This window comes from Hydractinia symbiolongicarpus, chromosome 4, assembly GCF_029227915.1.
Source record: "Hydractinia symbiolongicarpus strain clone_291-10 chromosome 4, HSymV2.1, whole genome shotgun sequence".
Taxonomy (NCBI): domain Eukaryota; kingdom Metazoa; phylum Cnidaria; class Hydrozoa; order Anthoathecata; family Hydractiniidae; genus Hydractinia; species Hydractinia symbiolongicarpus.
Genome location: NC_079878.1, coordinates 5,531,560 through 5,549,173, shown reverse-complemented (window position 1 = coordinate 5,549,173; position 17,614 = coordinate 5,531,560). Strand labels below are relative to the sequence as shown.

General features: G+C 32.5%; 2 protein-coding genes across 2 annotated transcripts; one reads left to right on the top strand and one right to left on the bottom strand.

Moving 5' to 3' along the window:
- The first annotated feature begins 3,013 nt into the window (after positions 1–3,013).
- On the top strand, positions 3,014–4,450 carry LOC130640924 (collagen alpha-1(XIII) chain-like). The gene is made up of 3 exons (XM_057447533.1): positions 3,014–3,095; positions 3,873–4,022; positions 4,258–4,450. The coding sequence occupies exons 2-3, from the start codon at positions 3,893–3,895 to the stop codon at positions 4,377–4,379; spliced, it is 252 nt and encodes an 83-aa protein (XP_057303516.1). The 5' UTR covers positions 3,014–3,095; positions 3,873–3,892; the 3' UTR covers positions 4,380–4,450.
- A 204-nt stretch (positions 4,451–4,654) lies between these two features.
- LOC130640922 (uncharacterized) lies at positions 4,655–14,576 on the bottom strand. The gene is made up of 6 exons (XM_057447531.1): positions 11,450–14,576; positions 10,930–10,963; positions 9,190–9,333; positions 6,084–6,175; positions 5,330–5,477; positions 4,655–4,832 (listed from the first exon to the last, which is right to left on the bottom strand). The coding sequence occupies exons 1-6, from the start codon at positions 11,450–11,452 to the stop codon at positions 4,795–4,797; spliced, it is 459 nt and encodes a 152-aa protein (XP_057303514.1). The 5' UTR covers positions 11,453–14,576; the 3' UTR covers positions 4,655–4,794.
- Positions 14,577–17,614: the final 3,038 nt, after the last annotated feature.

Below are 17,614 nucleotides of genomic sequence, written 5' to 3'. Positions count from 1 at the left end.
CTTGGTGCTACACTGTAAAGTTATTAAGGCATAAACTTTATCAGTGAGTTAATTATATTTATTAATTATTAGATATTTTCGTGTCATGTATTATCTAAGAAGGTGCCATTTTGTTTGCATTTTGTTCTGGTCACACTTAGGCTATAGTTTATTTTTGATCAGCCGTTTTGCCACGCACCTGATCAAGATTAGTTGTGGTTAGTGTGACCACCCCTTCCTTGTTCCACCCCGTTTGCTTCTCTTTGTTTGTTTATTCATTCTATCATATTAGAGTACACAATTACATTTCTATAATTGTTTTAACCGTTGAAAGCCTTTGTTTTGAAAAGATCTAGGTAAGGTAGAATTGTGACGGTTACTTTGGCAGCAACATTGGGTATTTCCAGGACCCTTTTCCTACTTGTCAAAATTCATTTATATTTGTAAACCAATTATGCCTTTTTTCTTTGTTATTATTACGTGTTTTTATAAGCAACCGAGTTGAGGGCTTACACTGAAATTTGTCTCAATAACTATGCAACCGCTAAGCATTCGGACAGGCTGAAAATTTGGGAAGTTGAGCAAGTACTAAGATTTAAATCTAAATAACCAGCAATGATAAATTGCAATAGATAACAACCTTAACTCATAACAAGTAGTACACTATGTCTTAATTCTGACTCCATACTATTCTTTTAACGATAAGGAAGAGAATGCGCTACATCATCGGTCTACCACTGTGAATTCTTCTTCAACGAATCATTGCGTTAGATCGCATGGACAGACATTTCAATTCAGAAAGCATTTTGGTCCGCCAAATCATCCAAATGAGCTTGATTTCGTATTTTATCATGAAATATATTGTGGAACAAACCTTTATAAGTCAACGGTAACCAAAGATTTTTTTTAAGTTTTCTGAATAGACTTTTTTATACCTTGTCTGATAAAATTGTTGAAAACGCAAGGAAAAAATTGGTAATGAGCGATACTCGCGTCTCCACTTTTTTAGGCTGGTTTCTGAAGTCATTGTGGCAACCCTGCTGCTGTTATTGCGGTTAAAGAAGAGCCTATACGTGTAAAAACCGAGATCACAGCTTCTTCAACTTGACAGGTGTTATATCAACAATTCTTCCAGGCTACGATTTACGCCTCTGGCAAAGGTGATTGCGTTTGTACAATAACAAATCTCGGGTCATATAAGCCTTTTTCATCTCGACGCGCGCTTAGTTTTGTCCTACCGATATATTTAAAGTATAAAATCTTGCTTGTAAATTGCAAGAATGATTTGCAACCTTTTTTTTTTTAATTTTCTGGTAATGTAATATAAGTGAAATTTTATTTTTATACTTTTGATCTGAAGTATAGCTAGCTACTATCCTGCTAAAAGTTACACACAAAATATTTTCTTCACTCTGTTGATTTTAGTCCAAGTATGTTCAAGTTTTGTAACAATGAATGTTTCACTGGCAATTTGAAATCAGATAGTTGCAAATTTCTCTCCTTCGTGTCGTCGGCGCAACAACAGTTTAATAAAGAAACAAACACTTCAAGCCAAACCTTTTGAACTTTCCTTTTATGGCTATATCTTGAAGACGTTCGAAGTTTGTCTTTGAGGTATTGGTTAATATCTTTCTTCCAAAATTAATTTTCTCTTCAATTCGTGATATTTCATTTTTACGCGTAAATTCGGTTGCCGGTTGTTTAACATGCCGTATATTAACGTCGATACAAATTTCTTTTTTTCTCTTCGTCGATGTGTTTATCTTTGAAAACTCTCCTTTCTTGTGGCTGAAACAAAGAGAACTTTCTGTTAGTAAAGCTCTTGTATTTCGAATAATTTTTATTTCTCTTGTTATCTGCTTTTGATGCTTCTCAATTCTATTAATGTATAACCCACATGCTGCGACGTCAATTTTATTTTTGGAAACTAAAATTCTTGATGCTTTCGATTCGCGCAAGATATATTTATCCCTTGGTGTGATCATTCTTCATGCTTTGAAGTCGCCATTTTGGTATTTTCACATCAATGTAATTAATTATTTTAAGAAATACCGCCATGCTTTTTTCGTTACTGTAGCAACACACAAAGCATTACAATAATGGCTGATAGAGGTGGGAGGGGATTCTGGGAGGTCACTATTGCTGTTAACTATTATTAATTATTTTTTTCGTACTTTTTTTGTACTTTTTTTTATCACGAATAGTTTTGCATGTAAAACAAATGATGGCAGAGCCAAAAAGTTTTAGACAACGCTAAAAATTAAAAATAATTCAAAATTGCTAGTGGAAGGCCGGAGATCTACAGTCGAACCCGAGCCAAAAACATAATTTACATGGTGCAGCACCATCTTGATGAAGTGCAGTTGTTGTTTTTTATCCCTATACCATTCTATATTTACAAATGTTAAGAATCATTAAAAAAAATTGTCAGTTGTGTTAGGAAAAGATAATAATCATGATTTATCGATTGTAATGAAAAAGAAATATGCTAAAGGAATGTCAAATCTTATAAGAATGATACGCCTCTGCTGCACTTGGTCTAAATGAAGTCTAAAATCATTGTACATAGATTCAGGGTTACATTTGTTGACTTTTGATGGCTATATTTTTAATTTTCTTGCATCTTCTTTCTTTCCGACAAATATATAAACATATATAGGTCTGAAAAACAGTTGATCATATTTAATTATATTGTAATGCGTTCCCGTTTTAAGGACTTTTTGCAAATTAATGTTTCTCTAAAAGCACAGCTCCTTATTTCTCACTTTAAATTCCCTAGAAAACAGCTTTTAGAATTTTTCAAACATTTTTCTCCTTTAGTTTCAAGAATGTTTTCTTCGTCTTCATCGCCACCTGGCTATTCTATTACGCGTATCTTACCTTTCGGGATCTTTTCTGTTTATGCGCAATGCTGATCGGTTAAACGATCAAGTATTTTACAGGTTTCCTTTTAAATAGTTTTAAAGAATATTTTTATACGATCATATAATTTACTCCTTGCGCATGCGCACTTTATGTAAGTAATGATCATTTGATCGATTTTTCTGAATGTGCTAACGCCTAGTATTCTCGCCAGTAGTTATAGTTTGAGAAGATCGTAAACATCTCTTGAAAAGGTTGGTATTACTTTGTTTTTATCTTTTTTTTAATATTTAATTCTAGTTCTACCGGGTAATATAAGTTAAAACACAAGAAGACCAAAGCATTATAAAAAAAATCAATCTTGATTGATGTTGTTATCGGTTAGTAAATATGTGAACTTCTACACCACTGTTTATAAAACTCATTTCCAATTCAAATTATCAGAAACAAATTGCTAAAATGGTCTAATAAAATCTCTAATAGCGGGCATTTCTGGAAACCGATTATAAGCAGCTGTTAAGACACACATTCGTTTTACGAAGCTTTTATTAAAGTTAAGAATACTATGTTGTAAATTGAGTAAAAACAATAATTAAATTTCATTGTAATGTTAGTTTTTCTAAAATGTTTTTCTTTATTTGTGTTCTTGATTGCTGTCGCCAGTACTAAGTTAACTATACAATAAGTGACTACATTTCCGTTTTTTTAACGTAACTGCAAAACTAGACTAGAATATATTGTCATTGATGGTAAATGCACGTGATACAGAAGTTACTACTTAGTTACTTAGAAAACCTCTCAAAATCATTTTTTAGGACTTGAAATTGGAATAATCCTCGGGTCATATAAACAGACTAGCTAATAGTTATAGCTATGTTCTGCGTGGCACACCTTATCAGTATGAACCACTTCGATTTGAATATTTAATAACATAAATATAGCGCTAGAATTAAGTTAGCTAAGGTTTGTTGTGCATAAATTTATTGGCTAATTGATTACACATATATATATATCTTGTGTATTTTTCATAGAACTATTCTTCGCCAGCATTATGAAGCTAACATTATTACTCCTCGGTGTCCTGGTCACATACGTGTATGCACAGCAAGGTGTACAAGGACCACCTGGACCGCCAGGACCTCCTGGAGCCCCTGGACTTCCCGCACCCTGCACTGATGAATGTAAGTACTTAGTTCTCCAGTTGACGTGACAACCATGTTTGAATACAACCTTGTTTCCAGATTTAGATTAAGTTGGAACGAACGTTTTTGGGTTGGTACTAGCGGTTCTGGCATCAGGCATCAAACCCTGGGGACGAGGGTGGTCTAAAATGGAACCGATGTTACCACATGTGCTCATGAAATAGGTTTTAGTTTAGGTAAAATTTCATTTCATTTTCGCAAATTGTTTTTATAGGTGTGGGAAAAGGTTGCGAACCTGCATGTTTGGTTGGTTGCTGTGGTTACCATGGCATGTGGGGGAAATCAAAACGATATATTAGATCACAAATTTTAAAGTTAGCTGAAGACGACGAATAGACAGATACAGACAGATCTTATAAATGTTGTAAAATATTTTTTTTAAGAAAACAATGAAAATACGTTAAAAACTGACTTTTTGCAACAGAAGTCCCATTGATGCAAAGGCGAAGTGGTGGTGCCTTTTATTACTTTAACAGGTGCTTAATTAATAAGTATGACACATGTAGCTATATACCGAAAAGTTTCAACCATTTAGCAATGTTTAAGAGCAAGTTTTAGCAAAGTCACCAGGGCCAGTCTTACAAGGGACGGCGTTGAGCGATAACAACATATACTCTCCTTATATATTTTTTTGACAAAAAACCAAAACAAATCATATGTACAAGTGAAGAAAGAAATACAAAAAAAGTGAATACTTATAAGAAATAAGTAATAAATATTACCGTTATAAAGAAATAACTATTAAACGTGTCTATAGCTTACGCGGTCGTTTAGCGATAGCAGCAAATTCTAAAATAGAAATAAAATAAAGTGCCAATTAAGTTTGAAAAATTTGTTACTTTCTAATTTCATTATCCTTATCATAAATGCTATAATAACGCTTAAGGTGGTGAAAACATATGTTTTTAGGCTGAAAATTTTAAGTAATTTTAATTCACATGCGGTATTTTTAAGGCATTTTAATTTTGTGCTTAAAGTTTCAAATTTTGAAGATGTGAAACACATGGAAAGAAATTTTGACAGAGGACATTTTTTAAATAATAATAATAAATAATTTCTAATAATCACTAATAATTCCAAAAACCTCATTGAAAACTCATTGTCTCTAAACTCTATCCCATGAACACAATACATATTTCTGACATGTATTCTCTCTAAAACAACTTTCTTTGGTAAAAACACTCGGTTGCAGGGTGCAACTCAGCAAGCAAAGGAATGTTGTTACACACCAAACTATTGTTAATACAAAGACATAGTAGAAGCAAGTATGCTTTGCAACATTTTACCTTCAAAACTAATTTGGTCATCTCCATCACTACTTGCAACAACAATCATATCGCGAATTGCTTGATCAGATATTGGATAATTCATGGCTTGGAAACCAGATTTGATGTCTTTAAAAACAAGATAACCTTTGTTGCCTTGATCAAGTTTCTATAATCATGAGGTTAAAGTACTAGATTATGTTCTAATATGTTTTATAAAAATATAGTTTTTAAAAACTTTGTGTTGTACCACAAGGCAAAAATGAAGACCGAATATAACATAATATTTGGCATAAGAACGAAGAAGAACAACAATGATAAATTGCAGAACCAAAGATTTAAGATTCTTACATGGCACATAGAAACAAACAAACAAAAATTTTGGTCCATAATGTATTTTCATATCTATGTGGAAAATATCTATATGAAAAATATGATCAATTGGAAATTATGTATATTCCACCGGGTATTGTGCATAAGGGTGCAACGGTATAAGGGTCAGCAGCTAGAGCTATTGTTATGAGCATAACAACCGGTGAAATAAGCATAATTTCTGAATTTATTACAATCCTCATATTATTTTTGTAAAAACAATGGAAAATTCGTTCTTATGTATTCGTGTTGGGCAACTTTTTTTATATTAGCTAAGGATCCCTTGCCTATCTCATTCTTCATTTAGTGGATTCTACACCTCAACTTTATGCCGTACTTGCATAATAAATTGCCATAGCATTACAGACACAAGACTAATTTATTTATAAAAGTGTTTACAAACCTTAAACTTTTGCATCAATTCGTCATCACTTGGTGGAGACATCAATTTTTTTATCATTGCAATAAACTCGTCATAGTCAATTTCCCCGGAACCTGGTAGTACAAAATGAGGTAAAACGTCTTGAGAGATTCAAATGAACATTGGAATTATTTGTAAAACGATGTACACTGAAGTAAATATTAAGTGATGATGCGCCCATTGGGTTGTGTAAATGGGTGTTGGGTATTTTGGTCGTTAATTAAAGGCGTCTTTGTAGTTAATTAGCGCTGTCTAAATTTGATGGTTTCGTTGATTGTCGACATGGCATAGATACTGTACGAAACAAGAACGACGACTATCTGCAACGAAGTTGTCAATTTTTTACGTCATATGAAAATTACGCGAAAGTTTGAGTACGAAAAATTAAATGAAAGCGACGATATAAAAATAAAACCAAGACAAATATGGTTGCTTTCAGAATTGCAATAAAAAGAGGGGAAACCAACAAAGAGACTTGATACCAGAAGTTGAGCACATAAATTTTTTTAAAAAACTTTTCGCCTATTCTGCGGGCTTTTTCGTAATTTCTGTAAATAATTCGAGTCTCCATAATTTAAATATTTCTTTAATTCGAGCGGGTGCTCAGCACCGTTAATTTTCCTGAAGAAACTCTTATAAAAAGCTTTCTACAATTCAAATTCCTCCAATTCGAAACTTTCTATAGTTCGAACAGTTTTGCATTCCCTTCAGCACGATTCTCTCCCTGATTTGAATTTTAGTGTGCAAACAGGGCTTTGAAAAATTCAAATTGTCGAACTGAGATAAGCAGGTGGTGATGCAACTTGTGTTCTCAAAAGAGATTGCCTCTCTAATGTAAAGCAGCCTGTAATTTGAATTTTCACCCTCTGAAGCTAAAAGTTCGAATTACAGACACTTTCTATAATTCGAATCTCTCTATCATTTAAACAAAAATTTTTCCCCTTTGAAATTCGAATTAGAGAGAGAGTCAACTGTATCTCCATTACGGAGTTTCATACCGCGCAGGTCTGGGCGCTAGCGAAGCGCTTTGTAGGGACAAATTTTTGGCTTGTTTTCATTTGTCTCGATATCCCAGATAATTTTCATGGTCAGTTTTTCACAACTATTCTGGTTAGTGCTGCGAAAAGAGGCAGAAATGCAAAATCCTGCCTGATGTTTCTTCAACTAATTTTTTACTTTAACTGACGTCTTGCTTTTTAATAACACGTTTAAATAGTGTTGCTAACCCTCTTTGTGGTATATTGACATGGGTAAGATGTTGGAATGGAAGAAAAACTAAATTAATGACTTTTATAGAGAGGCAAGAGAAGACATATTGTTGATGTTGGTTTTAGGGGTTAACTTCCTGAAGTTGCAAGCTACATATACCATACATTTTGTGTTGTGGGGAATAAAGTAATGGTTAAAAATAAACATTATTCTATCATTATCAGTGCACTTTGGCAAGAAGAAATAAAAATTACAGCTAGCTATATAAAGACTTAAAGGAAGTTTTTTTACAGTAAGCTATAGCTAGCTAGCTAGCTATGTATGGATCTGCAAGTTTGACATGGATTAATGTGGAAGAGCATTTAATAAAGGATTTATTTGCAAAGTATAGCTAACTAGTTATATAAAAAAGAGTACAGATGAAATCGACTGAAAATAAAATACACACTTCAATGATATAATGACTGGCTCTGACTTTTCGTTAGAAGTTATTGTATATAAATATTATAACTAGCTAGGAAAGGATATATATAATAACATGTTGTACTGTATTACTGTATTCTTAATTTTGGTAAAATACAAGAATAAATTTAGGCAAGGTCCACTTTTACAATTTTGTGATAGCCATAGTAATTTTGGTACATTGACATAAGAATTTGGCAACCGAAAATATTTGACGAAAACAGTTAAAGTCACTAAATTTGTTAAAAAAGTTATTTTCCATTAAATTTGTTTATTTTAACCACAGTTATTTTACTTTATATTTCGCAGCGGTCGAAACTTTGTACTTTACAGATTAAAATTATTCCAATGCAAAATTGAGGCGTAGCAATTTTTAAGGCTAAGTTGGTGTTTGAACTGCACTGTTAAGTTGAATGATATTAGAAATGAGTTTTTATGATCCTATTTTTAGCATCTGGGCACTTACCCACCTATATATCTGATTACTGTATGAATAAGGCTACGATATATATAAGTGACCCAGTGTGACAGATACAGCCAGCTTTTTGACAATTTTTAATTTGGTTTATAAAAAATGTAGGTAGCTCCGCCCTGGTTAGTTAAATAAAGTTTCCAGCAAACACAAAATAAGAAATTTTTAAATTGTTTTTCAATATTATGGCTAGCTAGGTATCTGTTTAATGAGCATGAAACTGTTAGTTTAGAAAAAAACCCATTGTTTTCTTTACTATGTTAAATGAGCTACATTATTTTGGCTGTACTACTAGCTATATAAATCTTGAATGACATGCTAGCAATCCCTCTTTGATCAGCACTGTGATATTTTTAAGACAATATTAAAACTTGTGACGTAACTAACTACCAAAATAAGGTTTCTTTCTCTTTTGACTGCCAACTTTTCATGATGAGTGTACCCCACAACTTGAAGCAATTAAATTAATAACCAAGTTTAGGTCTTGAACCTTCATAATATACAATCTTATGTCAATATTGAGTATCCTTCCTTTAAATAATTGTAAAATCAATATATCGCACCAGTTTAAAAAGTAAAAATACAAACGAAAAAGTGAATAATTCTCTTCGTACTGCATGTTTTTCTTAGCAAATGCCTTACGCTCTGCGGGGGATATAAAAATTTGTCCCTACAAGCGCTTCGCTAGTGCCCAGACCTGCGCGGTATGAAACGCCGTAATATGATATTATCACATCATTAATATTATACTTTTCCACCCACAACCTCCAAATGGTTCTCTTCAAGTCGAGTGGAGAACAGCAACTTTGTTTCGGGGGATTTGCCATGATCTGCCCGTGTGCGATGAGAAAATAATAATATTTTCTACACTGTAGATGGACCCGTTCTTGCTTTGTAGTTTGTTAATATCTTAACAACAAAGCCACACTCCGCACCATCTCTTACCATCAGTGTCCGTTTCTTTAAACAATACTTCGAACTCTTTATCGCCAGGATAATTTCCCATCTTTTTTAACATTCGTTTCATTTCCTTCTTATCAATGTTGCCGGAGCCATCTTCATCAGCCTCTTCAAAAGCACGTCGCAAATCTAAAACATCGATTGATGTTTTAATAAAATAAGAGCAATAGGAACAGAAACAAATATAAAAAAAGAATACAAATTCACATTGATATATATGAAATTAAAACGAATTTTTTTTTTAAATAAAGTTTTCTCGTTTTTGAATTCTCAGCATATTGCGTTATGAATCTATAAACAAATGAATTAGTGATTTACCCTAAGTTGGTCGGGAAAGTGGGCGAGTGGTTTCAATGAGCTAAAAAATATTTTCGTTCTATGACAAGCTTCCTCTGTTTTAATTTGGAGAGTGACATGGATTTTCTGGTAATGTATAATAAAAGGATATTGGCGCAAACATCTTTAGTTAATAGATGATTAATTAAAGAAATCAAACTTATTATAAAATACTCACATTAGGGAAATGAATCATTTTCCGATTGCGGTTGATTAAAGATATGGAAATAGACTTTTACCCAAATTGTGTTTAGGAAAACCTTTTTGATGGCCGTTCGCAAGAAAAATAACGGCAAATGAGTTAAATGTTGGAACTGGCATACCAAACAGAATTTTCGCTTTTTTTATGACATGATAATTTCTATATTATCCAATGACAATGACTGAACTGATAAGTGGCAATATTTTTAAAATAGATTCCTAATTCTTAAATCTTAGGCAACTTGATCCACTAGCAAGCAATTCAGGTGAAAATAAATACAGCATTGACGAGACCAATATTGTCACAAGGTTTTGACGTTATAAAACTAATTTTAGAAAACATATTTTTGAGGGTGATAAGTTAAAGTTAATTCGAATCTCAAGCTAACATGTTTTTATAACGTTCTGAGTGAAATCTTTTTTATCTAATAGTCTAAACCAAACTGAAACTATATTTAAAAACAATAATTACAAGTAATAATGTATTTTTGTCATATATAAAATTGACAAGTTTATCATGATGAGTGGGATCAGGGGAAATTGACTAAAATAATAAAAGTAAAAAAAACATGTTTGTTGTCGGACACATTTCCTCATCATTTAGATCACATCTTGCAAATGAGGAAGTTCTACATATTGGAATATAGAGAAATTGGGACCATTTATCACATAGGCACTTTGATCTTGACAGCGGGAGAATTGTATAACAAATGTAATTGATCATAATCGTGATTTGTTTAGGAAACGAGTTATAGTCAACTTTGAAAGTAAAAGTGACAACATAAAACATATAAAGGTAAATGAATAAAAAGGGATTTTTAGTTCGTGATTAATAAGCAATATTTTGGTGTATGATATAGAAATCTGGGAGTGACTTTCCAGAATAGTCTGAACAATAATTAAAGAACTGTACTTGAAAACCCTGGCCCCGTTTTTTGTTGTTTGATATTTTAATCTTAAATTCCATTGAGAATCTTAAAGTATATATTCACATCAAGAAATCAAGTTTATCTCCAAATATTTCCACAAAAATACCGTAGCATTTAACACAAGGGTTATTGGAGATTTGTGAGTGCAAAAACAGGTAGTAAAAAAAATAAGGGAGACTTTCCTAAGAAATTTTTTGGTTGCATATTATTCTAATGACGACAGCAACAAAAAGCAAAACAATGAAAGATAAACTCATACCTCTTAATTCCTTGTCTGTAAATTTATGGGAGGGCTAAAGATATAAAATTACAGGAAATATTAAGAGATTAAAAAGGAAATGCTAATACAATTAATACTTATTTACTCACAACCACATGCGAGAAAATTTGAACAAGAAATGTCAACATGTCCTTAATTTGACTTTGTATACTCGACACATTGTAATTTTCAAGGAGTGCACTTTTTACCATATGATCATTTTAATACGTTCGTGATATGACACTGATGAGACTGAGGTGAGGAACAAAAGAACTTATAGACAAAGCAACTTTTTGGACAAATACATACGTAATGATAAAAAAACGGGAAAATAGCAACACTGTCGTGACATTATCCGAAAGAGTTATCCAGTAAAACAGGTGAAGAAAAAAGATTAAAGATGAAGATTATTAAAAGTGTGGGAATTTACCTAAAAGACCTAAAAAAATCTCATAGTTTGAAATTTTTTAGTAGCAATGAGCTGCTAATCTGGGAAAGCTATGAGAAAAAGATGACTTACCATTTTTGAAGAATCTTGTACAATCGCTCTATCAGTGAAAAATTAACAGTAGATTATTTTTAATAAAAAATCTTAGAATTTTTTAAATAATGTAGCCAAACTATAAAAAAATACAGCAAAATCTTTGCGCTCAGGTTTTTTTATATTTCTGCAAAAAATTGATTCGACCTTTATCTGATTAACAATTTATTGGTTCATTATATTTTTACTATCAGTTAAATTTTGTTGCGCAGCAAATATCTATAGCTATAGTTAAAATTTAATGACTGCACTATTCAAAATCTTCTATTAACGCTTTAATGGTCGTTTTCTTTAGTAAATGGAATATTTTTCAGTAAAACATTGTTTGTTTATTTCTTTGAATTTCAGCGAAATATCTTTGACCGCCAGTGAAGCATTGACAGGAGTTAACATTTTAATTTTCAGGCAAATTATCAATAATGTCATGCTTCTAAATTTCGTTTCTTTCGCACACTTATTATTTGAGAACTAGTTTTGTGCCGTTCTTAGTAATAAACGGTTTGTTTTAAAATACCTGCCGCGTTTTGTAATTAAACAGGCTTGTAATAAAAAACTGACGTGTTTTGTAATAAATTTTCGGCTCGTTTTAGTAATAAAGAAGCTAATTCGTTTTGTAATTAAAACGACTCATCTTGTATTAAAGCTACTTTCTGGCGAGTATCCTGAAGAAATCAAATGTTTTTGCGATTCTCGTTGGGTAACTAGAGACCACGTTGGACTAAAACGGGACCAATTTTCTAAAGCTGGGTCAACCCACCCGATTTGGAACCGAAGGGTTGATATAATCAAAAACGTTAAAACCTCAATACCTCTTCAATTACTCGTCAAAAGTACATATACTGACCAGCGTCTTAAGCTCTACACAATAGAGGCAACGACTTTCTAAGAAATTCTAAGAAATTCAAATTATGATATATTCCTAATCGCTGATCAAATTCACATGATCCTATAAACTATTTTAATCAGCATTTGATATATTTCAAATATCAAGACTTTATTTCTGTAACCATTGTTTTCTATAATTTAACTGGATTTTTCCAATCTACTAGTTTGCAGCTAATAGATTAACATCCATAACGCAGTCAACATGAAAGCTCAAGCCATTGTATTGCCATACAGTATAGTGATATAATTTGTTGCTGACTGTCTGGATTATGTAAGCGGGCAATTGTTGTTTAGACATTCTGATTGGCTTAGTGTTTCTGACGCCGGAACGATAAGGATTCAGCCTCGTCCCCAGGACTATTTGCTTCTCAACGACACTGCGTTTTCTGATAGTTCTGGTAAAAGGCGCTGGGATCGAGCTTCATATGGATTGGCATTGCTCGTAGTTAGGAGAATTGGTGACGCAAAATTTAAACAAGCCCAAAAAAAAGAATCAAGATGCATTGAGAATAACTTATATCTAATTCCTTTTATACATTTTATACGAAAAAAGCAAGAACTTTGTCAAATTTGACTTTTTAAGTACCCAGATTCAGTATAGATATTGTGCCAGAAGTTTCTTCAACCTGGAATAAAAAAAAAATGAAGGAGACACGACAGTTTCGATTCTGTTGTATTAAAGGTCGTTACGATAGCTGGTGATGAAAATCAGATAATTTTAAAGATTTTGGTGGTTCACCGAATAAATTATGCTGAAAATAATGTAAATATATAAATCACTGAGTGATTAAATTTCTTAATTTTGTCAATATTGTTTTGACATCAAAAGTTCGTATATAACAGAAAAGCCTTAGAGGTGACTTTTATAGACTTTGTTAACCCTATTCGTACTTGGCGTTTTGGGGCTGTGCAGGACTTTTGGGCTTCTGACGCCATTAGACATCCTTGTGAGTGATTAAAGTCAATAAACTTGACGTCCATAGACTGGGTGTAATCACGTTTTACATCGTTTATGACATAACAAGGTTTTTATTAATATATACCTGATTAATTAAGAGGGAAATAAACACGCTCAAAGGGAGTTAATGCTGCATATGAGTAAAAAAAAGAGAAAAAAAGAGTAAATATTTACATTAGGTATTTTAGTCATGTTTGTGCTGTGGTATATGCTTTATTTTAACTTATGTTATCAAACATAAATAACGAGAAAAGATCCTTGATTTATATATTACCACAACTCAAACAAGTCAGTAACAACTGTTTTCTACAATAAACCTTTCTACATCTCTGGTAAAAAGTTTTATTTTCTTGAGTGAGTCTTTTTTGGTCTTTTTATGTTCGCCGTGAATATTTCGAAGATAACTTTTACACCTGACAACGTTGTATTTAAGAAGAATATAAAAAATACAATTCATTTTGTATTTAGACTAATCATTAAGCTCTTCAAAATCCACTTGAAGAAAACAATGGAAAAGAACGTCTGAATTTGGCTGACGTGTGCAATGACCGGCGATACAAAAATTCCTTTTTTAGAAACTTCTTTATCCGTTGTTTCCATTGTGTAAAGCTTGAAGCAGTAATTAAGGAAATGTATATGATCATTTACTTGTGACGAACGGTTACAGAGATAATAAGGCTTTTTGACGACATCATCGATCCGCATGTTCCGAAACCACTCGGCTGATCCAGCTTCAGATAATTGGTCTTATTGTGGTCCCAGGTAGTCCCTACAGATGAAGTCAGTTCTATTCATCTCCTTTGGAAAACTGAACTTTGGCCTGTTGCGGTGTTTTTAGTCACAGACAAACTCCTTAGCCTTTTATTATAACGGACATAGTTCTTTTGTTGTTGCGAAAAATATATATTAATAGCAACGCTGCGTAAATCATATACAGGCGCAATGAAGTAAAACATCCTTTAGTTATTAACACTTAGGATAAAATACCAATGATAAAAAAACTCCTCCCGCCATATAAACCATCCTCTACTTCAATCGTTACGTGTGTGTACTTTATTATTTCAAACGAACATTTGAAAACAAAAATTAAGAAATATATCTCTTCCATTAAAAAGATTACCAACATGTATAGTAAAACCAACTACATATTCTCAATAGAAATTATCTTGCAGATTATGCGTACGTCTTTACTGTGCTATATTGCTAAGCGCCTAAGAATAAACACTACGCATAATAGTCAGGAAGACATCTGCGTAGAAGAGTTGTTTTTAATTATTTTTGATAGAACGTTAAATGTCAGCGGTATATAAAGTTCAGCCTGGTAAAACGATAGTGGAAGATTTTACTTGTGCTCATTGACGTACTTTGGAAAAGCTAGAAATTTGATAGCATGGAGAGAAATGATAACTTTGTTCGTTTGGGGGGAAATAATCGAGCCAAGCAAGTTGGAAAAATCAAAATCTTGGGAATCTTGATGCCTGTTTTACAAGTTTGTGTCGTAATTGGGATTCAAGTCGTTCTATATTCAGTGCCAAAATTACCTCTAGAAATTGGATTTTGTGTAATAGGTTGTTACATGATCATATCCATTGCATTAATGCTTGTCTATTTTGTTTGGCAGAGAGTACATGGAGAATATATTTGCGAGGAAAGTCAACACCATCACTCAAACGCGCATTTATTAATTGGTTTATATATTTTTGGCATTGGGACATTATTATACGCTATGATGCAGATAGCTGGTGTCATGGAATGTACATTGCACTTCTGTGAAGGGATTTATCCATCTGCCGTTCTTTTGTTTGCAATTTTTCAAATGCTTTGTTTACATGCATTCATTAATAAAGCCATGAAGTACCACTGGTTGCTGATCATCTCTTGGTATTTACTTATGGGAACTAACATTTCGTCATACATTACGAACACTGTTCTAGAACTGCACTTAATATCGAGTTCACGCAATGGAACTAACCATAGTAAATGTGACGGCGAAATTTTATACAAATTTGGCGCTGTGTGGAGGGAATCATTAGTATCATTTGTATCTGAATTTAATATAATTTCTGCAGGGATTATTGGAACAATTATATATAACATTGCAGCCATCGGAAAAGTTGATGAGGACGAGGATAAAGGAAACGATGGGCAGAATCAAGTAGAAAATACTCAAAATTTGTTTTATCATTCTCAACCTGGTATAACTTTGGGAATTTTTTTTAGTGTACTCACAGTCACTTACACCATTTGTGTTCTGTATGACAAAGAAGTAATTATAATATCTTATTCCATTTTGATAGTGAAGTTACTCGTCATCATCTTCGTATTAGCCTTAATGCAGCGTTTTATTCATAACTATGAAATAGAATTGACTGTACGGACAGATGACATTTTGTTATACATAACTGTAGTTGGAATTCTTGTGGAGTATTTTGGAATGTTGTATTCATCTGCACATTTTATTTATGACCGTGAAAAACTAAGCATAGCCTGGTGCACGCTTTTCATAGCATTGCTTGGAATATTTGGTGCAATATTTCAAGTCTTTATCTTAGTTCAATATCTACATTTAAAAAGAAGAATAAATAACATATGGTCCAAACAATTTTTATATTTTATTCTCTTGGAAAACCTGACATCTTGGACAATTGATACATTCCTGTTTTTAAAGAAAAACACTGCCTTTGGTGAGATGTATCCTACATTAAATTACTTCGACAATGACTACGCAAAAGTCGCATCAGTCGCTAACGTATTCGATATATTTTTTCATTTCCACTCAGCCGTGTTGGCATATGAAATCACATCAACCAAACTTACATAAGCACAAACTTTTACCACCACAATAAACAGTTCCCACCACAATATAATAGGAGCCGTATTTTGTCCAAAATGGTAGCCGAGACGCTCCTTTGTATTAAGAATACACGAAATAGCGTGGCTTGAGATATGCACGACAGGTACTAATCTCATAGGAATGTGATATACAGGATGGATGGACCCGTGGATTTTTCACGGACTACCGACTAGTCATATATAAAGTCGTATGGATTTTATAATTAACGCCGATGCTATCTATTCATACATTTACAAAGAGCTGTCCAACATTTCATTTATCATTATAACTTTGGGAGTAAAATGTTGGCTGGCGAAAAACAATATGACTTTTTAAGTTATCACGAGATTAAAGTAACATACTTGGAAGTATTAACTGACAAGAATAAACATTTTTTATAATTTACATAAAAGTGTTGAACCAATGCAGAGAATATTAATAATTTCCTAGAACATCATAAGTTACATTGCGTTGTAGTAGAAACTTTATGTCCCAAAAGTCCTTTAAAAAATCTATTTAGGCCACCAAGGTTGAAAAAAATACATTGAATCTTTGTGGAGATTACCTGGAGCTACCATTAAATCTTTATAAAGTTAACCTTTATGAAAGTAAATAACTGTAACTTTTGACATTATTATATAGCTATCTACTACGCCAAGTTCGAGTACTACTCTAAGAGACAAGGTCATTGATTGAAACCTCAATTCTATTGGTTTTAGATTTAACCGTGAAGAACATTTTTTTAATTAACAAAAAATGAGGATGATGACATTAATGTTTGATATTTTTGTCGCATCAGATTTTTCATTTCATCGCGAGAAAATACAACAATGTCTATATTGTGCCAAAAGATACATAACACAGGAATTACGCCATAAAAATATGTTATGTCTGTAAACAGAATATGTTACTAATATGTTGTTTTGCTATGGATATGACGTCACTATGTTGATATAAGACTTCGCAGAAGTCAGCGTTATGTTTTTAGAATTGGTTTTATTGACATTGATAAAAGAAGTTTTATTAATGAAAGGACTTTACGACTTCGGAGAAGTTAGTGTAATTTTCTAGAATTGTTGAAGTAACACATTTTGTGAATTCAAAGTCAAGAGGTTTCTAGCTCTCCTTTTGCGTTTTCTTTAATACACTCTTCAGGAAATACCCAAAACTGTTTCGTTTCTAGTAGGCTCACTCAGGGTTGACCCCTCCTTTCCGCTATTATAAGGGAAAAGTTTTGAGATCATATGTTTATATACCTTTGCAGGTTTTATCCAAAAAAATTTCTGACATAGTAGGAGAAAGAAAAATTCTCAAGGTCATATATAACTAATTAACTAGCTACAAAAATTCGTAATTAGCTAGTCAGTTGCTTCTGTATTTGATTTGTCAAACTGGCATTTTTTTCATTTATGAAAGACTGTTTGGCAATCGGATTGTACTTTTTTTTAATTACTGAAAATAAGTAATG